Source organism: Dermacentor variabilis, chromosome 8 (assembly GCF_050947875.1).
Source record: "Dermacentor variabilis isolate Ectoservices chromosome 8, ASM5094787v1, whole genome shotgun sequence".
Lineage (NCBI taxonomy): Eukaryota > Metazoa > Arthropoda > Arachnida > Ixodida > Ixodidae > Dermacentor > Dermacentor variabilis.
The window spans coordinates 34,958,730-34,982,711 of record NC_134575.1 but is presented as its reverse complement, the minus strand read 5'-3'; the positions used below and the strand labels follow the sequence as shown (position 1 = coordinate 34,982,711).

Genomic DNA, 23,982 nt, shown 5'->3' with positions numbered 1-23,982 from the left:
GCATGGTGGCGCTAGCTGTGTGTGTGTGTGTCGTCTGCGGTCCCCGAGCATTTATACACTATACACGAGCGCGAAGCGGCGGTGTTCGGAACTGGTTATTACAATTGTCTATGGCCCTCGCAGGCAGCTAGCATCATCGCGGTCGCGCGCAGGTCAGGCGTTCCACATTCGTGGAGCTGCACGTGAGCGCGCACGCGCGCACAAACAAGCGAACAAACACGCGCATGCTCGCCACGTAATTACGGTCACGTGACACGGCCGTGGGACGTGCGTACGTGTGTGCGGAAAGCTCGCGCGATCGTTACGTTGCGATGCCCCCCGTCGTCGCCGTGAACTCGACGCGACGCCGTCGAAGGACGCAATTTCGTTTCGCTCCTCTCTTTGGACGAAGGTTGTGAGAGGCTCGGTGAGAGAGAAGGCTCGGTGAAAGAGAGAGAGAGAGTCGCTCACGAAGTCGCGGGTTCGACTCCCAAGCCGCGGCAGCGCCGCATTCCTATGGGGGGAACGGAGCGCGAAAGCAGCTTTAGGCGTATACACCGTGCTTTCGGTGCACCTCGAAGAAAAAAAAGAAAGACTCCACGCGGACAAAATTAAATCCGGATCACCGCAATATACGCGTATATAGACCACGGGCAGTATTCGCAAACCTTTTCGTTCGCAAGCGCTCTTCGTCATTTGCACTCAAAGCGTGCCACAAAGGCTCTCGCTTTAATCCTGCACCGTAATGCGCGTCACTTCGGTGCCCCCAGCGCCCACCAGGGGGCGCAAAAGGCGCCCTCAGCCTAGAGTTACTGTATATGCTCCGGGAGCATATACTGGGACACTACGGGCACCCTAACAGCAGCCATGAGCTCCCGACTAACCCGTTTGAATCGCCGAGCGCTGTGCCTGTAAGAAGAGCCGGTGTTTGTATACCTGTTGTCTGCTTGGATGTGCGCACACGCACCTACCTTCCTGTATTTAGGTGTTTTGCGCTGCGTTGCACGCCACACGAGCTTCTACAATGTAAGAGTGAATAAGGGTGTACATCTGTCTATAATTGACACCCGTACGCCCTTTTTTGGGTGTAAGGGGGTGAGTTATGTAGACAGATTTATACCCTTATTCCCCGTTAAGCGTGTAAAGTGTTTCGCAGTGTATACCCGCGGTAGTTGTCTTTTCAGATTCGGGCACTGAAGACCGCCCTGACGCTTGATGTACTCCCGCCACCTATGTCCTACTAAGACTCCTTGTATATTATATGATCAGTCTCTTTTTCAAGATTAACCCGGAAGCGATTACTAAATATGTTATTCCTGGATGCGAAGTACGATGCATTTGGAAAATGCACGCGGAAGTGGTTTGTACTCATATTCTTGTCATCCACGTTCGAGAAACGGGACACTAAATCGATCTACATAAACCTCTGCGTTGCCACAAACGGGCGCAAAGCAAACCTTGTAGTGTGTTTGGGAGTCGTTGAGAAAGTGTGAATAAAATAAAATAAAAAGAGATAGATAGATAGATAGATAGATAGATAGATAGATAGATAGATAGATAGATAGATAGATAGAGAGAGAGAGAGAGAGAGAGAGAGAGAGAGAGAGAGAGAGAGAGAGAGAGAGAGAGAGAGGATGCCAGCAGCAACACGGCAACGTAAACTGCACATATAGTTCTATGCATCTTCATCTCCGCGTTTAGGCAATGAAAATGTAGTTTTTTACCGTTGCAAACATGAGGAGACGGTCACTTCTTCCGCGTGCACGGGGATGCAGCTTTTGGCATCTAACCATGGCATATAAATTAAAAAATAAATTAAATGGCGATTTAGCGGCCGATGCGAGGAGAAATGCTTGAGCATTGCGTTGCACCTCTTTGACGTCCCGCATCCACGACTTAAACCGCGTTTACCCGCCGTAGTTGCTTAGTGGCTATCGTGTCGGGCTGCTAAGCACGAGGTCATGGGATCGAATCCCGGCCACGGCGGCCGCATTTCGATGGGGGCGTAATGTGAAAACGCCCGTGTACTTAGATTTAGGTGCACGTTAAAGAACCCCAGGTGGTCGAAATTTCCGGATTCCCGGATTTCCGGATATATATATATATATATATATATAATATAACCGCGTTCAAACCAACTTGCAAAGTGTTGTTCAGGAGCTCACTCAACACACGTCCTGCAGGCTTTCTTTGAGGAGCGAAATGAAACTGACGGTGGTTCGGATCAGACAACCGTGTACATATTATTCACGCGCACCCATATCCTCTCTACCTCTGCCACGTGACCAACCTCCCACACCTCACACACACACACGTGCGCTTTTCCACTCTGACGCTCCTAATGCTCATGCATTAAAAAAAAAAAATCGCTTTCACGTTCGTACCATACCTGTAGACAAAAAAAAAAAAACGCTTGAAAAGCAATTATGTCCCATAGCTGTATCGATGTGTCGGGAGGACGCTCCGTACCAGTGTATACGTCGGAATTCGTCAGCGAGGAAAGCTCATTTGTTATATTGAGCGCTCGCGGCATCTGTTTACCCGGTTAAAACACGTTGGCGGGCTAGTTGGTTAGAATCCATGATCGAGCGTATAAGCGCGTCTGAACGAGGAAGTGGAAAAGAACAGATACACAGAGACAGCGCTGTCTCTCTGTATCTGTTTAGTCACGCTTACACACTCTATCATCTGTTTACCGTTCTCGCATTCCCCCCTTTATTTAGTTCCAGGGCTGCTGCCTCTCGTAGTGTACAACACACGAAAAAACGTACGTTCGGTTCCGCGCTGTCCGGCTCGAGGACCGGCGCCGTCTCCTCCACGGCGCCCCATCCTCTGCGGTCCGAACGAACGAGGTCATCGCCGGCACGCGGCGTCCATTTCAGCAAAGTGGACGCGCCGACCGTTCCACTAAAGGTTGAGGAGGCGGAGGGGATATGTGGGCGGGAGGTGAAGTGGCTCGCTGACCCCCTCCTTACCCCTCCCCCCCCCCCCTGCACCAGCGCCGAACACCCCCCCCCTCCCCCCAACCAGAGATGAAAGGATACCCCGACCCCTTCTCATGTCTCACTGCCTTCGTCCTCGAACTCTTTCGTGCGCGTTGGCGATGCTGACCGCTGTCCGGCTCTCCTTTCGTGCTGATATCGCGGGCATTTCCATATAGTTTCCTAAGAAAAAATATGTATTACTAGAGGGGGAACTACGATGCAAGTGGGCTCTGCGTGGAGCTTCAACGTGCGGCCATATTTACTTTACATGGGAATGATCGTTACTACGCGGATTTGGCTAAAAATTCGTCCTCCCGCGCTCTTAACCAAACTACGCCCTTTGGGCCGTATCTTGCCAAACAACAATAATGGTCATCCGTCTTGTCCGCATTTCATTTCTTAAACGCTGCGAGCCCGGTGCTTCCAAGTCACGAGCGCATTATCGGCATCACAGAGCGTTCTCGACTGGAAAGTAGCGGGCGCGGCGTTTTCAAGAAAGGAAACGCAAGCAAGACAGATGACGATTATCGTTGTGTGGCCAGATACGGCCCAAAGGGTTTGTGTTTAAGAGTGTGGCTGCAGACCGCGTTGCGGTACGGTAATATGTGGTAATACCGTATGGTAATTACCGTATACGCGCAAGCGAGTTCGCTTACGGTGGTATACGCCCATTCTTTTCCTTCTTTTGCTGTTGTGTATTTGTGTGCCTAAGAGGACACTAACGTCATGTCTTGGACCACTTTACCGTTTCGATAGCGAAAAGATTCGGAACAACTTATGCAGGTCCAACGCGTACGTTGGAATCTATGCATAAGCGAAGCGTTCGATAAATGGCGTGCGACGAATTAATTGTCGTTACGGTTGTCATTTTCGACTTATATTTTTTGTAGTGACTTCTGGCTGCCGCTGTGATTTTGTTTCCAGCGTCCTATATATGAGCGTCGTTACGTGACATTTCTATTTTCTTATGGTTGCCGCTACATAATTGTACTTGCGAGTGTCTTGCGCTCATAAGAACAAAAAGCCACATAAAAAAAAGAACGTGACTACGTTATCCTTTGCGCAGACGTTCGAACTTCCACCCGAGTTTCGAAGCATATTTTGCTCAGCCGCCATCTTGTATGGACAGCAAAGTATAACACCCTGCATCGTGTTTGACTTCAGTGCCATCCTCGCGAGGCCGTTCTTTCTTTTGCCGGCTCCGTAAGAATTAAAACGAAACTTGAGATCCACCTAACACTGTCATACCAGCCGTCCGGCGCGTATTGGGACGCAGCCTTTGTCCCCCTCCCCGAAATAATGAAAAAAGAAGGCAGTTGCTAACACTTAAGCACAGCAAACGGCGCTCCGTGGACGATGATGACGTGAACGACACGTACGCGAAGGAGCGAGAGAAACAAAAACGGATCGCACGTAGCGCCTGGTAGTGCGTATAACGCACAGGCAGCAGGGGGGGGGGGGAAGCATCCTCCGTGTCACGCAGCTCGCCCATTTGCCTCTTTGTACGCTCCTTCCTGTTTTCTCGGAGCCAAGTTCTTCGGCACTTCTCGCTGTTTGCTTTCCCTCGCAAAATCAGCGCGGCGGGTGAAGCCGCACGATAGCGGCTAGCCGGCAGCGCGACGACGGCCCGTTTTGTGTCCCTGTTCTACAAACGACCTCCGTGCAGAAATGAGCGTGCTCTCACGGCTGTGTAGGCCCGGGGAGAAGCGACGGCGTTTGGCCGCGAGGAACTCGGTTCTCGCACGATGGACGTCGTGGTAGGCGTTTGGCCGGTGTTTTTCTTTTTGTTTTGTTTTTTGATGGCACCGGGCGCTCACCTGACTCACCCTCCGCCGCTCCGCTCCCCCGGCACACGCACGGGCGCTCACAAACACGCGCCCAGTTGCGCACGCGCAACAAGCGCTCGCGTACACGCGTAAACACAAACGTCAATGCACGCACACAACACTCGCAAACTGACGCGCAAACACACAGGTACACACCAAGCCTGCACACACTCACGAACAACAACACACATACATACATACATACATACATACGTACGTACGTACGTACGTACGTACATACATACATACATACATACATACATACATACATACATACATACATACATACATACATACATACATACATACATACATACATACATACATACATACATACATACATGCATAGTACATACATACATGCATAGTACATAAACACCCACAAGCACGCGCACACGAAAACACACGCACATACGCATCAAGCATGCACACGTACAGAAACACAGAACCACGTGCGCCGCTTGCGTGACGCCAACGACGTGACCGCGGCGTGCGGACGGCGCGCGACCGCTGAAATAAAGGAGCTTCAGAAAATGCAAAGCGAATAGGAAACCCGAATGAAGGAGCACATAAGCGAAGTGGAGTTGCGGGGGGGGGGGTCATTTTACGTCGTGTGCCATGATGTATGTGGTAATGGATGGCCGCCTGAACGACGGCTCGTGAGTGCGCTTTGCGTGCAACGTACGGAGGCGACGAGACGCGCTGCTGCAGTGTCGAGAGCGTCGTCGCGTGTCAACGATGAGTCGGCCATCTGCACCGGTTTCTCGACACCTTCGCGGTCCGTTGTTGTGAGCTCGAGCAGGGGGAAGGGCCGTACGTCGTGTAGTACGCGCGGTTGTGCGCACACGCATGCCTTCGTGAGAGGGCAACCCCAACTGTGTTTTCAAGCAGCGAACTCTGGACGATTTCTTTTTGTTATAGCCGGACATCGCGATGTCTTGGCACTCCTTCAGGAATCGTTCTGTGGCGTGCTATGCTGCTACTCGTTGCCCCACAACAGGCCCCCTAGTCGGCACCGAGCTATTAGGGAGCTTTAGCACGTCAGGCGCATTCCGGTAAGCGGCCCGCGGACAGGCGTTTTACCGGACGAGCGGACGGCGCAAACGGCTTTGCACGGTGCAGCCACCTGGAGGCGCGGAGCTCAACCAGACAAACACACCTAATATTGCAGTAACCAATTGTATTTTACTTTCGCACTGGTGTAAATTTCAGCAGTGCGGCGAAGTAAATACACTCGGTACTGCAAACATCCCGATCGTCCGGTAATCCGCCCAAACTACCCCGTTTTCCGGAATAGCGGACACGCTAAAAGTCTCTATTAGCTCCGTGTTTGTCTGATTGAGCTGAGCTACGCGCCACCAGGTGGCTGCACCGTGCAGGCCGTTCTAGAGTTACACAGTGACTCTAGGCCGTTCACGTTTGCGACTCCGCTCATCCGATAAGAAGGTCCAGTCCGCTTGCGTTTACCCGAATAGCGGACGCGTTTTGCCACCTCCTAATGTTGGCCTTTGGCGTCACAAACGCGCGGTTCCTCTTGCAGCCGTGTCGTTTATACCTTGTTTCCTGTTCTGCGCAGTGGGGATCCCGACCGTTGCGACCACTACGGCAGCACGGCTTTGCACTGCGCGGCGGCCAACGGCCACATTAACTGCGTCTCCTTCCTGGTCTCCTTCGGCGTCAACCTGTGGGCGCTGGACAACGACTTCCACACTGCCACCGACGTCGCCTCCATCAACCAGAGGGAAGAGGTATGCGCATCCAGCCAGAGCCTACACACTCACATGTATAATGCTCACCTGAGAAACATTTTACACCGGTGGAAGCTTGGCGGAGTTGGTAATAGTTCAGTAGCGCAGAGTCGAAAGAGCGCTCTTCCTCCTCTGTACTTTCCCCAAAGCCATTCACGCGCTGCGCAAAAACACCGCCAGTTTTACACCCTTTTGGGCGTATCTTTTGTCCGGTACAACACTAGTCAATCATTATTCAAAAAAAAAAAAAAAAGATATTGCACCATTTGGGGCCTATCTTGTCCCACAACAATAATCGTCATCTATCTTGGCCGCATTTCTTTTCTTTAACGCTGCGAGCCCGGTACTTCAGCGTCATGGACGGCATGCGCATTATCAGCGTGACGCATCATTCCCGACAGGAAAGTAACAGGCGCAGAGTATCCAAGCAAAGAAATGCAAGCAAGGCAGGTGACGATTATTGTTGCGGGACAAGATATGCCCCAGTAGGTGTAAACTTTCAATGCGTAAGCATTCTTTGGCGACCACCCCAGCAAAATCAGTCGCTCACACGAAAAGTGTAACGCCTTGTATCTGCACAAAAATGCGTGATTTGCGAAGTCATTTAATCGTTATAACAGTATAACGCCTTGTATCTGCACAAAAATGCGTGATTTGCGAAGTCATTTAATCGTTATAACAGTATAAACGTAGACACTTGGTAGCTTCATAAGCGGTAAGGAAGAATTAAAAAAAAAATAAAATAAAATTTATCACAGAGAAGACAGTTCTCGTCGGGCCGCGTTGAAAGCTTACTCTCCCGCATTACGGCTTTGTTTGCAGAGAAGCCTACTGTGAGGCCGTTGAGCGTAAAAAATAACTGATTAGTGCATCTGATAACAGTTTAATAATATTGATAAATGATTGATGGCGCTAAAAAAACTAGTGACGTCGCCGCGTCAAGGTCGTAACGAAGAAAGGAAAAAAATGTAAATAAAATAAAAAATAAAAAAAGCAGCTATAGTGAAACCTGTCGTGACGGCATTCCGGCTCAGTTGATACCATCGCTTTGAAGGGACCATGCAGCTTTGCAGCTTCCTGGCAACTCATATCCACACCGCTAAGTACACGGATTTGATTTCTTTACACAGGAAAAAGCCATGGGCAGACATGCCTAAGCTAGGAAAAGCATAGTAAGCACAAGTGAAGTAGCAGCCGAGCCAAAGAATGCTTGCGCATTGGGTAGACAGTTCTCAAAATTTCTGTAGCACTTTGAAGAGTGCATGTCTTGCCTTCGTTTCTTTTCTAGAAAGTTCTGCTGGTCGCTTATTTCCTGCCAAGAATGCTGATAACGCGCACGCCGTTCGTTACCTGGAAGCACCGGGCGCTCAGCGTTAAAGAAAGGAAAGAAAGTCAGGATGCGCGACTATTCTTGTGTAGGATAGTCTGTGTAGGATAGGTTAAACACAAATTGTCGCTCAGTAAGAATAATTACGGGTCAGGTGTGCGTCACCGCTGACATGCGTTTCTCCTGCGTTTTGTAAACTGCGATGCTCTACGGACAGGATAGGACTCTCCATTGTACACCTTTATAAAAGTCACCGCGTTTGAAATGTAACAATGCCTCAATAGGTATGCCGCCCATATTCAAGCCCCAGGCGGTCCAGTGACGGCTCCCTCCGGATAACGGAAGACCACGCACGTCATTGTCGAAGGCTGCGTGCTTTTGCCGGCCGCATGCGCCTGAAAGCAATAGCTAAAGCCAGAAGCAAATCGCGACCGCCATGGTTTGAACGTTACATTCAACAAGATGGCGATCGTGACTTATTTCCGGCTCCTGAAATTGCTTCCGACGCCAGCAGTTCGGTGAAGCAGAGCCTTCGAGATTCGTTTCTTTTAGATCGAGGGAGCCGTTGCTGAGGGGTTAGGGAGCCTATACACGCAAGGACAACACTTGCAGGCTTTCTATCATGGGTGCTATTTGGGCGCCACCTATGGCCGCGTGGGCGATATCTGTAACTGTGCCTCGGTCTGCGGTGCAGGTGCTGCGGTTCCTGGACCAGGCGGTGTCCAAGCAGAGTGCCCTCAACAAGAAGTTGGTGCAGCGGCTCAAAGAGAAGGCCCTACGAGACGCCGACAAGAGGCGAAAGGGGTACCAGAAGCTCACCCGAAAGGCGGCCAAGAAGGCCGAGCGGGACGACAAGATGCTCGAGAAGCAGCGCAAGCGCATGGCGCAGGTGAGCCGGCGTTGCGTGCGACGAGGGTGTCGAGATTTGGGCTTTGTCGCTGCATCACGGAGTTGCGTACGGCCGTGTGTGCGTTCAATAGGGGGCCTCCAAGGTCGGGGCGCGCCCTCAGCCTTGCGGTCTCAGAGGCCAGTTAACCGTAGCCAATCTCGGAGGCCGTGCTTAACTGGTGTTTGCCAATGGCATATAGGAAAGTTGCATGAATGCAAAGGTAACTAAGTAGGCCGAGCGGGACGACAAAAGACTGAAGAAGCAGCGCAGGCAGTCAAGCTGTCAATTGTTCAATCAGCTGGTCACCCGATCATTCTTCCAGTCAATGAATTAATGAATGAATCAGTCAGTCAGACAGCCAATCAATCAATCAATCAATCAATCAATCAATCAATCAATCAATCAATCAATCAATCAATCACTCAATCAATCAGTGATGAATGAATGAATGAATGAATGAATGAATGAATGAATGAGTCAGTCAGCCAATCAACGAGCCATTCAGTCAATCAATCACTCATTCAGTGAGCCATTCAATCGATCTCCTCCCTGCAGGTGGAGCTGCTGGTCGAGGCCAACAACGGCGTGCACAGCGCTCTGATCCCGCTGCACGTGGGCGACGGCCGGGGCACCCTGCAACCCACGCGGGCGCCCAAGTTCTCGGACATGGTCAGCACGGGCACCTCGACCACGGTGTCGAGTCGCAAGGGACTCGGCGCCGTCTCCAAGAAGGTGCACCTGCGCAAGCAGAACACCGACCCCGGGGACTTCAACAAGGCACGTGTGCAAACTGTGCAGCTCGCTGTTCACAGCGTGGCACACAAGTTAGCGAGAGTCGGAACGGTCGCGAAGGGTGATTATATATAGCGACAGTCGTATACGTTGTGCCCCTTCCGAAGTTGGAAACATGTACGTGCAGAGCAGGACGCGGCACTGTACAATTTCGCATCCGATCTGGCGCACGCATGACTGTAGTCGTATCGAAAGACGACGTGCGAGGCGTGGGTCTCCGAGAGGTCCCATCAGATTCCAAGAGGCGGAGCACCCAATAAGTGGCAAACAGCACTTGTACTTGGAGTGTGGCGCGAAGTGACACAGACAGAGACTAGAAGCAGACAGGACGAGCGCTATTTCAGTGCTCTTCCTGTTTGCTTCTAGTCTCTGTCTGTGTCCCTTCGCGCTACAATCCAAGAATATGTTACCGTACCAACTCGCCCAACTTTCTATCCTTTAGCACTTGTGCCTCAACACTGTCCGTTCACTTTGATGACGCTTCGGAAAAAAAAAAACGGTTTGTTGGGATCCTTGGAACTGTTTATGTGTTGGATGTGTTGGCACGACTCGTGCGACAGATCGAACGGTCTCTACGTATGCTATGCGTAAGCAGGAGAGTACGGTGGCGTTCGATCCTTATCTCGTGTGTCGTATATCGATGAAACCTTGTTTCGTAGGTACGACCGGTCGTACGATGGATTGAACAGTTTGTATGCACAGGTCTTAAGCATGATACGCGCAGAACGGGGGGGGGGGGGGGGCGTGCGACACGTATTGCATGCGACGTACACAGTTTGGAAACATTTTGAAAAGCTTGTCTGACGCCTTGTCGGTACGACTGACCGCATGATTTCTAAGCGCGACATTACCACAATAAAGGTGGTAAGGTTGACGTCCGATACGTAATACCCATGTGACGTACATTGCTGGAATCTTTTCGTTGGTGCGACCGGTCGTACGACATGCGGCATGGTTTCCAAGCACGACATGAACAGAATAAACTTCGTAAGGTGGAAGTACGATGCGTAATACGCGCGACGTAAATTGCTGGAACCTTGTTAGCAGCTTATTGATTATCTTGTTGGTTTACCAGTCGTAAGACGGACCGTGAGTTTTCTAGGAACACGACGTAAGCAGTAAATGCGCATGCTATGATCGGCGCGTCTATATATACAACGCGATCGACGTACATTCGACTAGCACTAAAGTACGGACGTACCATGTGCTATGGTCCCAGTGAAAACACTTCTTACACAAGACATCCGAACCATGTCCCAATTTCTGTGCATGATTTAGGAGACAAATAGCTAGGACATTCGCCGGACGTCCACTTTCAATTTTGCAGAGTGCGGCCAAACGATCATGTGAGGGACGTCCGACACATCGACACATCCCTAGGATATCCGTGTGCCGTAGTGGATGTCCATAGGATATCCATAGGATCGACGCCATTGTTGTTGCTAGGGTAAGCAGGAGACACACGGTGCAAATCTGCGTCCGATCCGATGGGAGACAAGTCGTACCAACAAACGCACCCAATACCTTTCCTACAGGTTGCACGCGGTTCCAGCAGTTCGTAACAAGCATGTTTCAGACGAGTCGCACGTCGCGCCGGACTCCTAGTATGTGCCGCAACGCAAATAAGAGAGTACTGTATATACCAAAGCAGCTACTTAGGTTCGTGAAATCGCACTGTACACCTTGTGACTTACCTGTCCAGGTCCCTACCGTCGCTCACAGGCGTAGTCCTTTAAACCAAGCAGCTATGTGCAAGGATATCGGTTTCTTTCTTCGCCCCGCAGCCTTTTCTTTCAAGCTCTCTACAGGCAAGAACGTGATGGACCGCGTACTACGTATCCCCTGTTTATAAACAGTCGTGCCAGGAGCTAAGCATCCAGCGGGTTTCATCGGACTCGCAACTAGCGCAGCTGTTGTCTGCGCGCGTAAACAATACGAATGCCCCTTTATGTATGTGTCACGGGTGCTGCCAAATAAATTTCTGAGTTCCGAGACAGGGACGCGTACGTGCGCCATACTCCGTTCGTTCCCGCCTCCTTGTGCGCAACAGTTCCTAATTCCACCAATCGCGTGGCTCGGAACGACTTCTCATTTAAAACCCCGTCGCAGGTACGGACCCTCGACAGCGACGGCAAGAAGTCGATCCGCTCGCTGACGGGCCTGCAGCGTGACGCCGAGGTCGTCTTCGTGCCCAAGGGCTCCGCCGAGGAGCTAAACCCTTCCTCGCGGCCTGGTCTGCCCGACTTCCTGGACTCCGGCTCGCCCGCGGGCGACCTCTCGCGGGCCATCAGCGAGCCCGACCTGGGCACGCACCCGGACTCCGGCCTGGGCGAGGACGAGCCCATGACGGGCTCGAGCATGTTCGAGCGGCCGGGTTTCGGCAGCGTGGCGTTCCGCAACTCCATCTCGGGCACCCTGCTGTCCCTGCCGTCGTGTCGCATGGACGACGAGGAAGCTGGCAGCATCGCCGTGCCGTGCGGCAGCGTCGTCGACTCCATCGGTTCTGCGGGCAGCCTAGCCCAGCGGCAGAGCGTCCTGCCCTGGGAGGACGTCGAGGACGTCTACTACGAGGAGGATGAAGAAGAAGAGGAGGACGGCGGCGCGACCCCGGCGATCGTGGTGTTCCTCTCCGCCCACGGACTGGCCGAGTACGTGGACCTGTTCTCGAGGGAGAAGGTGGACCTGGACGCGCTGACACTGCTCGGCGAGGAAGACCTCAAGGCCATGGGCGTGCCCCTGGGACCGCGGAAAAAGCTGCTCAGGGCGGTGGAGCAGAGACGGGTGGCCTTCGAAGACCCTGGAGAAGTGGCCGATTCCAGGCTGTAGTCTAGAGGACAGATGTGTTGAGAGACACGTCTTTGGCATACGAGTGTTTTCGTTTCTTGTGGGCGTGCTTGTGGGCGTGCTTGTGGGCGTCGTGTGATGCCAGTCCGAGAGCGACCACACCGATCGATGGTCTGTATCAAACGAACAGAGTGAATTTTTTCTTCCTCTCTCTCTCTCTCTCGTAATCGAGTGCATCGGGAATGAACTTGTTCCCTACTTCATCGCAACGTTTCGAGGTTTGCCGAAGGTGTTTGCTTGGCATGAACTGCTCCGTTTGCGGAACCTAGTTCGGCATCGCTGCGTCTCAGTGGTGCCAGGCGTTTGAGGAATCCGCGTTGTAGGGAATGAGAGAGAGACTTTACGTAATGAAAGCTGAAAATATCAGCCCTGATGTGCATGCAAACGGCAAGGTGCGCGAGCCTTGCTAGACATTTGTTTTTTGAGTGAGAGATGCGACACGAGGGCGAAATCTGATTTCGCTCAAGGATTAAGTGTTATCACTGAAAACTCTTTTATCTCAGTCAGCTCTTCGATTTGTCGTGTTAGTTATGCCACGCGTTTTAAAGAAAGGCGTGGAGCCAATGTGTTTCCTCTTGCGCGGATTCAATAACGCTTGTAATTCCAGACATTTGAGGTGTGTGCTCCTCAAAAGACGGTTTTTAAGTTCAGGGAACTTTTTTTTCTCTTCTACTTGAGGAAAGATCTTAGTCAAGGTGATTCCAGAATACCGCCTGAAGCCGCAAAGCATGCGCGCGCGCGTAGCTTTTGTAGATTCAAGAAAAAAAAATAGATGTAAAGGCATATAAGGTGCGTCCTAATTTACTGCAGGGATGATGTGCTTCCCTGCAAACCTTATGTGGCACAGCGGCACACCTAATCGAGAGTATTTGTTGCAAGCAGGTTGAACTCGAAGGCCTTCCAGCATACTTCCGAAAAGTGCTGTTTTAGAAGTGGTCCGCGTAGCTTTCACCATTCACAGACGTTGTTGCGCCAGCTATCGACAAAGAGATTGCCCTCCCCCCCCCCCCACCCCATTTTAGGAATGTAATAACTTGTCCTTCACGCGATTCCGGTCACCGAAGAGGTGTGTTAATGTGGGCGCTGATCTATTTGTTCGACTCGTGTGATGTTCAAATCACGTCACATAAAGACGTGCTTAAATACAGTCGAAGGGACACTACAGAGGATTGTCGAACTGCAGCAGATGGCTTGTCATCCCGCTCAAGCTTTCTGTGACGTCATAGATTCTGGCGGCGTTCTTCCAAGGTTATTTAAAAAACATAATATAATACAGTGCAGCGGAATCCCATTGATGCGACCTCTAAGGGAACCGGGAAATAAGATGTATCATCCGAAAATCGTATTATCCGTATAGAAATACATTGCTTCTATGGGACGTTGACCGGCAAAATATAAACGTATTATCCCAAAAGCGTATTATGCAGAATCGTATCAACGAGATTCCAATGTAACAAAAAATCATTACATTCTAAAGTAAGAAAAACAAGAACTCGGCCTGACAACTTTCGTGGGCGCTTCCTGCATACAAAGATAAAATATCGTAAATAAAGATAAATTCTACGATAAGATATTGCAAAATCCGTGACGGCACAGGTGCCGCCTATAATAGGGCCGCGTAATTAAGGACACTTGTTTACATATTCTATTCGGATGCTATTTGGATTCATTTAGTGTTTCCCCTTTAATGTCCTGTCATACATACATTCTGACGAATTTAGTGCTCAAGAGAACGCAAAGACGTCAGCAAGAGTTGGCACTAATTTGCTCCCTCAATCCGAGCAACTAGCGCGAGCTTGAAATGTCAATGGGAGCAGCAGCTGTGTTCGTGACTGTGTAGTTTCGTGCATTTCAGGGTCGTTGGTCACTGCGGGCTTCACGGGAACTGACTTTTACGTGCGCTGGAGTTTGAGTCCTGCGTTTGTATCGATCCGAGAAAACTGTGTCAGGTCAGCCATCGAATTCGTCGGCTGTGGACAAAGAGAAAAAAAAAATATCAGTCGTTTTATGTGTCTTACGGTGCTGCACATTCATCTTAAGGGGGGCTCCGACAACGAACCGCCCAGAACGTGTTGTGGGATGTTTGTGGAAGGGAAGAGACATTGATGCAAAGTGATAGATAGAATCGAGCATGCACGCTGTCGAGGAGTGTAGTAATTCAAGCTTTTAATCTGGCACGGAAAAGTCGGCGGCGTAAGCTGTGCGCGTGGCGCGAACTGGCGGTGAAACTTGGTACTTTGATACGGATGCAATCGGATTGCTGCACGTAAGTCGGCTCTTATTTAGTGCGCCGCTCTTATTGTTTGAAATCGCATTCTTTAATTGTCTCACGTTCGCGATTTGTTCTACGCTTATTACGAGCTAAAGAAAGTTGACGCTAAAGAAAGCGGCGCTGCCTTCGATGCAACGAGTGGAGCGGCCATCCACGCATCCCTCATTGCATGGCAGTACACGTGAGCGTTCTTCTACGCGCTTGAGTTGCGAGTGAGTACTCAAGAGTTCTGCGGTCTCCCTCCTGCGAGATACGAAATTCCATCCACCAATTGGGCCGCAAAGGGTTGCCAGCACTCCACGACTAGCACTGTATACTGGCAGGTCCTACCGCTTCCCACCAATGCCGGCGTACAATCGCTATCGCACTCGCCTATCGCTGTATTCCAGCACGTTTTCTGGCGTGCGACTTCGTGAGCACGATCGTGACTGCAGATTGAAAAAAAAAATCTTTTTAAAAAATGTCTTACGGTGTTTTCAGCGTTACCACGGCAGGAATGGACACTCCTACCGGTAAGCTTTTCGTTGCGTCGCAAGATCCGGCACCACAAAAGTTGGTTGTCGGTCCCCTTAAAAAGGGCCAACTGCTAGGAAACTAAGCTTAATTGATTATGTATGAGTGGCATTTTGTACTTTCGAAGCAATCTTGGAAAATCTGCAGGTCTAGCGGTGGCCTTCAGTGACCACAGTGTCATCATTCTTGTAGTAAACCGAATCATTCTACCATTTAATAGCCATTAAATAGCACATTAGCGGACAAGGCCGGCGCCTGGTAGTTATCGGCTCACAGATTCCAAAGCATGGCTTCCGAGATTTTTAGTGCGCCGCTAGATCTCTGAGGTCGTGCCCAGGTGCCGCACTTGGTCCCAAGCTTCCGGGTTTTGCTTCATTTCCGTCGTGCGGTAATGCTTTATTTTCGATTTTTAGCAGAAACGTCTGTTTCGTGAGCCTTTCATGACGAATCTATCGTATTTAAACCGTAGAGTTTTCCAGTGAAGGCTGTTTTATATCTTTAGCATCTGAAACGGCTGTTTTACGCGGTTCAAAGTTTTGTAGCAGTTGGCCTTTATGGTCCGTGGAAACGGTGATTGTTCAGCAACTGCTCCGGGTAATGTCACACATTTCAATGTTGGGTGCTCATTTCAGAAGTCTCTACAGCCCTAACCTGAGACATTAATAAGTTTTGAATCGCGGTGAGCCAAAACCGCCCAAGAAGCCTTACCACTTCCAGGATAAACTTTCCTGACGAATTTGCTAGGCTGATAACGTGGTACTTCAAGGTATCAAATGTTTTTTTTTTCCTCATTCATTTCACAGAGCACGACATTGAGTGGCATGCGCTAAAGAAGTGTGGAAATAGCTATATGTGACCGCTTGAAACGCCAAATAAACGGATGAACCAAACTGCTGGCCACTATTGCTTACAGATCGAAATACCAGCGTTCAACCGCCGCTTGTTCAACCGTCGCTGGGACAGCGGCGGTTGAACTCCGTCCTTGCCGTTATAGTCCTGGCTGCCAGCGATGCATGGCCTCTGAGATCTCGCTCGCAGGGCGCGAATTCGGAGGCCACGTGTTTGGTGACTGCTGCACTTGCCGATCAATTGCTGGCAGTCTTTGGAAGTGTACGTTCAATCTCGCTCTCATAAGGGAGGAAAGCGGGGGAGGAAACGCGCCGTCATTTTGTAAATGTGATTAGCACTCCGGGAAATTCACCCAGTTTTGAGTAGAGCTGTGCACGGGCCACAATGCCACCACAGGCGGCCCGGTCCGGCCCGACGCTAAAGAAGCCTGAGTTAACCCTGCCCGGCCCGGCTCGGTCTTAGGCCGGATTAAAGCCCGGCCCGGGATCGGCCCGACCTGCAGTAAGGCGACGCCGGCACAAAAAGGAACAATATCAGGAAAATCCGCTTATTTAAATGACCTTATAATGTTGCACTCTTGCATACCATATGACAAAATCGTGAATATATGCAGATGCAGCGCGCGCACAGAATTGTTATTCTAAGCTATTGCGCAAAAACATCAAGTTGACCATGCATTGATGAAGGGTTAAGAGGAAGCTTTAGCTCGGGCCCAACTCCGACGCGGCCTATTCAAATACATGTAAAAACGCAAAAACGTTTTTCTGAGGTAACCCCTGGACCAATTTTAATGAAATTTGTTGCATTTGAGAGGGCAAGTGAAATTCTAGTGACTGTTGGTCGCGGAATTTCTATTTAGGTCCTGAATTTTGTTCAAAAGATTTTCAAAAATTCGAAAGTTTGAAAGAAATAGAAGCACGAAGTTTACAAATTCATAACTCTGCATCAAGAGCAGATATCGCGGTTCTGTAAACGAGATCCATCAGATCATTGAAAGCGGACAAATTCGATACGTCATTTTACATCTTACGTGGATTTGTTACGTTGTTTACATTGGGTTCTGCAAAACCTATATTTACATTTTACTATATTTTTTGACATTCATGTGTAACGTATCAATTTTGTCCGCTTTAGATGTACTATTAGGTGCAGTTCACGGAATTGTATTATCAATTTTCTTTGCTGAGTTACAGAGTTGTAAACTTGATAGTTTCGTTTTTTGAAAATTTTCGATTTTTGCCAATTTTTAATAAAAGATTGACGACCTAAATAAAAAATCCGAAACCAACAGTCACTAGATTTTAAGTTTTTCTTTTAAATGCAACAAATTTCGTCAAATTTGGTGCAGTGGTTGCAGAGAAAAACGAATTCTGCTTTTACATGTATTTAGATAGGAGCACCCGAGCTAAAGCTTCCTCTGAAGGCAAGTGCGACGCTCCTGCATTATGAATCCAGCAGCGCTGATGTTTCGTTCACTGCTTGAACTGGTGGCCGTAATGGATAATAGCCTCTTAGCAAGAAGAGCAAGTTTTGGGTACGTGGCATTCTTGACCCGGCCCGGGCCCGGCGTGGCAGCCAGGCCCGGGCCCGGCCCAAGCCCGAGTAAGAGAATCTCCAAATGGCCCGAGCCCGCCCCGGGGGCCGGGCCGGGTCCGGGCTCTCGGGCCGGCCCGAGCCCGTGCACAGCTCTAGTTTGGAGTATGCATCTGTCCACTGTTAACCGTTTTCCCCGTCACCTTAGGCCACTAGGTGGCCCATGGTCGAATAGGTAGGGTATCGGGCTGCTGTGCTGAGGTATGTGAAACTGGGTATGTGACTTTCTCCAATGAAACCCCCTGCACCAACTTGGCCGACTGGACGTACGCTACAGGGTACGTGTCACATTTCAACGTACCTCCTTGGACGCCAACTTGGATCCCTGGGTGTATCTTCGTGACAAGAAAAAGAAAACGAAAGGAAAATTTGTCCACTGCTGGCTGAAAACGAATCCGCGTTGCGTGTATATTAAGAGAAGGTGTTCAGACGCGCGCCAGGCGAGAAATTCGCAGCACCGCAGCGCGCGCCAAGAGGGACGCGCGAGGAGGAGTCCGGCTGAAGCACGCGATTCACACATGACGCCTTTCAGAGGTGGCGATACGCGGTGCGTCCCTACATTGCTTCTGTACGGATACGGTGTGAACTTCGCTGTCTGTGTGCTGTATCGTCTAACTGTGAGCTTGTATAGCTATCTGTGCGTTCATACAGTCATCGGGCCGGCGCTACAGAAATGCCATCACGAAGCGATCCCGGCAAGCCTCGAGGACGGTGACCAACTTCATCGCGGTCAGAAGCGCACCCGCAACGTTCCCGCTGTGGCCGCCCTGGCCCTGTAGCTACGCCACTGTGTGCGGATCACGAAAAATCAGGACCAAATTCATATTTGCATTGTGCGTAAAGGTTCGATAACTTATGCCGCAGCTATCGCTGTTACTCTATAACCATGCACCGGAGTCGGACTGCGGGCTTTTCTTTTTCAATACGGGGAAATGACAAAAGAAAAACCAGTTTCAAAAATAAAGACTCCGTCACATGTTTTCATCGTCATTGGTCTGGTGCTGTGTCTTGTTGCGAATCTACCGCTCTATCAAGTGAATTCTGCACCACGTATGACGAACCGTCCGTGTGCCCTGGCGCTTTCATAGATGCTCATACACGTGCTTACGCCGATTCACGCGATGAATAAATGGATATGCACACATCGGATCTTCCTGGAAAAAAAGGTAAGCCTGTACAGCCCGTTACAAAGATGTCACAGCCAGGTCCATTCCCTTCTGTGGAAAGCAATGCTGGTTCGGCACGTACATCAATCACCATGGTAACGCACGTGGTTACAATTTACGCGATGGATAAATAGATATGCTCGAACTGGATTTTTCTAAAACAAGGTAAGCCTATAGGCCATTACAAAGATGTTGCAGCAACGTCGACTCACTTTTCTGGGAAAGAATACAGGTTCGGCACAGGCAAGATCGCCATTATATTAAACGTGTATCCACCAATTTACTCTATGAATAAATCGATATGCTCGAACTCGACGTCCCTGGAAAAAAGGTAAGCCTGTACACCATTACAATGTTGTTACAGCCGGGTAAGCCGATATATCACACCCCGCACGTGTGCGGATGCTGATTTAGGCGATAAATGAGCGAATACGCTGAGAATAATTTTCTCGAAAAAATGAAAAAAAAAACGGTAAGCCCATCAAAATAATTGTTTTGGGTGCGTCCAATAAACTCCCTTTAAATTGCTGGCTCTTTGCATATCACGAAAAGCCAACAAACACTGACACCAAGGACAACGTAGGGGAAATTACATGTGCTTAATAAATGGAATGAAGGAACGATAAATTAATGGCAATTAAAGTGGATGAAAAAACTTGCCGCAGGTGGGAACCGAAGCCACAACCTTCGCATTTCGCGTGAGATGCTCAACCAATTGAGCTACCGCGGCGCTGTTTCCCCATCCACTTTCTTGGGTATTTTATGTGTACTAGTAGAACCCTGGAATTGTTAGCCAGCGCCACCACTCACAGACCTTGGCGGCGGACGTGGAACGTCCTTTTTGCCGCAGGGGTCACGAGAGCGTGATCTTTTTTTGGGTGAAGGTAACTAGCTAATAAACCCACATATGCTACCTGAAGGCATCAATGTTGCTGGATTCGAGACCCTCGTTATGTAATGAACGAGAAGAAACGGGGTTAACCGAGGGGCCCGATTTTCATTACTCATATCATGAAAAGCCAACAAACACTGACACCAAGGACAACGTAGGGGAAATTACATGTGCTTAATAAATGGAATGAAGGAACGATAAATTAATGGCAATTAAAGTGGATGAAAAAACTTGCCGCAGGTGGGAACCGAAGCCACAACCTTCGCATTTCGCGTGCGATGCTCTACCAACTGAGCTACCGCTGCGCTGTTTCCCCATCCACTTTCTTGGGTATTTTATGTGTACTAGTAGAACCCTGGGAGTGTGAGCCAGTGCCAGCGCTCACAGACCTTGGCGGCGGACGTGGAACGTCCTTTTTTGCCGCAGGCGAAATGCGAAGGTTGTGGTTTCAAACTCCCTTGAAAGTGCTCGTTCTTGGCATGGATCTCTCCGCACGCACGTGCTGATGCCGATTTACGCGATAAATAGGCGAATTACTTAGAATAATTTTCTCGGAAAAATGGGAAAAACGGTAAGCATATAGCCCATGAAAATAATTGTTTTGGGAAGGTCCAATAAACTCCCTTTAAGGTGCTCGTTCTTTGAATGGATCCCTCCGCACACAAGTGCCGATGCCGATTTACGCGAGAAATAGGTAAATTAGCTTAGAATAATTTTCTCGGAAAAATGAAAAAACGGTAAGCCCATGAAAATAATTGTTTTGGGAAGGTCCAATAAACTCGCTTTAAGGAGCTCGTTCTTTGCATGGATCGCTTCGCACGCACGTGCTGATGCCGATTTACGCGAATTAATAGGCGAATAAGCCCAGAATAATTTTCTCGGAAAATCAAAAAAACGGTAAGCCTATAGCCCATGAAAATAATTGTTTTGGGAAGGTCCAATAAACTCGCTCTAAGGAGCTCGTTCTTTGCATGGATCGCTTCGCACGCACGTGCTGATGCCGATTTACGCGAATTAATAGGCGAATAAGCCCAGAATAATTTTCTCGGAAAATAAAAAAAACGGTAAGCCTATAGCCCATGAAAATAATTGTTTTGGGAAGGTCCAATAAACTCGCTTTAAGGAGCTCGTTCTTTGCATGGATCGCTTCGCACGCACGTGCTGATGCCGATTTACGCGAATTAATAGGCGAATAAGCCCAGAATAATTTTCTCGGAAAATCAAAAAAACGGTAAGCCTATAGCCCATGAAAATAATTGTTTTGGGAAGGTCAAATAAACTCGCTTTAAGGTGCTCGTTCTTTGCATGGATCGCTTCGCACGCACGTGCTGATGCCGATTTAGCCCAGAATAATTTTCTCGGAAAATCGAAGAAACGGTTAGCCTATAGCCCATGAAAATAATTGTTTCGGGAAGGTCCAATAAACACGCTTTAAGGTGCTCGTTCTTTGCATGGATCGCTTCGCACGCATGTGCTGATGCCGATTTACGTGATAAATAGGCGAATAAGCCTAGAATAATTTTCTCGGAAAATCGAAAAAACGGTAAGCCTATAGCCCATGAAAATAATTCTTTTGGGAAGGTCCAATAAACACGCTTTAAGGTGCTCGTTCTTTGCATGGATCGCTTCGCACGCATGTGCTGATGCCGATTTACGCGATAAATAGGCGCATAAGCCTAGAATAATTTTCTCGGAAAATCGAAAAAACGGTAAGCCTATAGCCCATGAAAATAATTCTTTTGGGAAGGTCAAATAAACTCGCTTTAAGGTGCTCGTTCTTTGCATGGATCGCTTCGCACGCACGTGCTGATGCCGATTTACGCGATAAATAGGCGCATAAGCCTAGAATAATTTTCTCGGAAAATCGAAAAAACGGTAAGCCTATAGCCCATGAAAATAATTGTTTAGGGAAGGTCCAATAAACTCGCTTTAAGGTGCTCGTTCTTTGCATGGATCGCTTCGCACGCACGTGCTGATGCCGATTTAGCCCAGAATAATTTTCTCGGAAAATCGAAGAAACGGTTAGCCTATAGCCCATGAAAATAATTGTTTCGGGAAGGTCCAATAAACACGCTTTAAGGTGCTCGTTCTTTGCATGGATCGCTTCGCACGCACGTGCTGATGCCGATTTACGCGAATTAATAGGCGAATAAGCCCAGAATAATTTTCTCGGAAAATCAAAAAAACGGTAAGCCTATAGCCCATGAAAATAATTGTTTTGGGAAGGTCCAATAAACTCGTTTTAAGGAGCTCGTTCTTTGCATGGATCGCTTCGCACGCACGTGCTGATGCCGATTTACGCGAATTAATAGGCGAATAAGCCCAGAATAATTTTCTCGGAAAATCAAAAAAACGGTAAGCCTATAGCCCATGAAAATAATTGTTTTGGGAAGGTCCAATAATCTCGTTTTAAGGAGCTCGTTCTTTGCATGGATCGCTTCGCACGCACGTGCTGATGCCGATTTACGCGAATTAATAGGCGAATAAGCCTAGAATAATTTTCTCGGAAAATCGAGAAAACGGTAAGCCTATAGCCCATGAAAATAATTGTTTTGGGAAGGTCCAATAAACTCGCTTTAAGGTGCTCGTTCTTTGCATGGATCGCTTCGCACGCACGTGCTGATGCCGATTTACGCGAATTAATAGGCGAATAAGCCCAGAATAATTTTCTCGGAAAATAAAAAAAACGGTAAGCCTATAGCCCATGAAAATAATTGTTTTGGGAAGGTCCAATAAACTCGCTTTAAGGTGCTCGTTCTTTGCATGGATCGCTTCGCACGCACGTGCTGATGCCGATTTAAGCGATAAATAGGCGAATAAGCCTAGAATAATTTTCTCGGAAAATCGAAAAAACTGTAAGCCTATAGCCTATGAAAATAATTGTTTTGGGAAGGTCCAATAAACACGCTTTAAGGTGCTCGTTCTTTGCATGGATCGCTTCGCACGCATGTGCTGATGCCGGTTTACGTGATAAATAGGCGAATAAGCCTAAAATAATTTTCTCGAAAAATCGAAAAAACGGTAAGCCCATGAAAATAATTGTTTTGGGAAGGTCCAATAAACTCGCTTTAAGGTGCTCGTTCTTTGCATGGATCGCTTCGCACGCACGTGCTGATGCCGATTTACGCGATAAATAGGCGAATAAGCCTAGAATAATTTTCTCGAAAAATCGAAAAAACCGTAAGCCTAGCCCATGAAAATAATTGTTTTGGGAAGGTCCAATAAACACGCTTTAAGGTGCTCGTTCTTTGCATGGATCGCTTCGCACGCATGTGCTGATGCCGATTTACGTGATAAATAGGCGAATAAGCCTAAAATAATTTTCTCGGAAAATCGAAAAACGGTAAGCCTATAGCCCATGAAAATAATTGTTTTGGGAAGGTCCAATAAACTCGCTTTAACGTGCTCGTTCTTTGCATGGATCGCTTCGCACGCACGTGCTGATGCCGATTTACGCGATAAATAGGCGAATAAGCCTAGAATAATTTTCTCGGAAAATCAAAAAACGGTAAGCCTATAGCCCATGAAAATAATTGTTTTGGGAAGGTCAAATAAACTCGCTTTAAGGTGCTCGTTCTTTGCATGGATCGCTTCGCACGCACGTGCTGATGCCGATTTAGCCCAGAATAATTTTCTCGGAAAATCGAAAAAACGGTAAGCCTATAGCCTATGAAAATAATTGTTTTGGGAAGATCCAATAAACACGCTTTAAGGTGCTCGTTCTTTGCATGGATCGCTTCGCACGCACGTGCTGATGCCGATTTACGCGAATTAATAGGCGAATAAGCCTAGAATAATTTTCTCGGAAAATCGAAAAAACGGTAAGCCTATAGCCCATGAAAATAATTCTTTTGGGAAGATCAAATAAACTCGCTTTAAGGTGCTCGTTCTTTGCATGGATCGCTTCGCACGCACGTGCTGATGCCGATTTAGCCCAGAATAATTTTCTCGGAAAATCGAAAAAACGGTAAGCCTATAGCCCATGAAAATAATTGTTTCGGGAAGGTCCAATAAACACGCTTTAAGGTGCTCGTTCTTTGCATGGATCGCTTCGCACGCACGTGCTGATGCCGATTTACGCGAATTAATAGGCGAATAAGCCCAGAATAATTTTCTCAGAAAATCAAAAAAACGGTAAGCCTATAGCCCATGAAAATAATTGTTTTGGGAAGGTCCAATAAACTCGCTTTAAGGAGCTCGTTCTTTGCATGGATCGCTTCGCACGCACGTGCTGATGCCGATTTACGCGAATTAATAGGCGAATAAGCCTAGAATAATTTTCTCGGAAAATCGAGAAAACGGTAAGCC

General features: G+C 48.7%; 1 protein-coding gene across 1 annotated transcript in view; it reads left to right on the top strand.

Moving 5' to 3' along the window:
* Nucleotides 1-16,062, top strand: part of Sans (SAM_USH1G_HARP domain-containing protein Sans) — a 121,485-nt gene extending 105,423 nt beyond the window's left edge. Inside the window, exons 2-5 of the mRNA XM_075701769.1 lie at nucleotides 6,366-6,537; nucleotides 8,559-8,753; nucleotides 9,309-9,536; nucleotides 11,655-16,062. Coding sequence (XP_075557884.1) covers nucleotides 6,366-6,537; nucleotides 8,559-8,753; nucleotides 9,309-9,536; nucleotides 11,655-12,371 — 1,312 coding nt within the window. The 3' untranslated portion in view covers nucleotides 12,372-16,062. The remainder of the gene's footprint in view (nucleotides 1-6,365; nucleotides 6,538-8,558; nucleotides 8,754-9,308; nucleotides 9,537-11,654) is intronic.
* The last annotated feature ends 7,920 nt before the right edge of the window (nucleotides 16,063-23,982 follow it).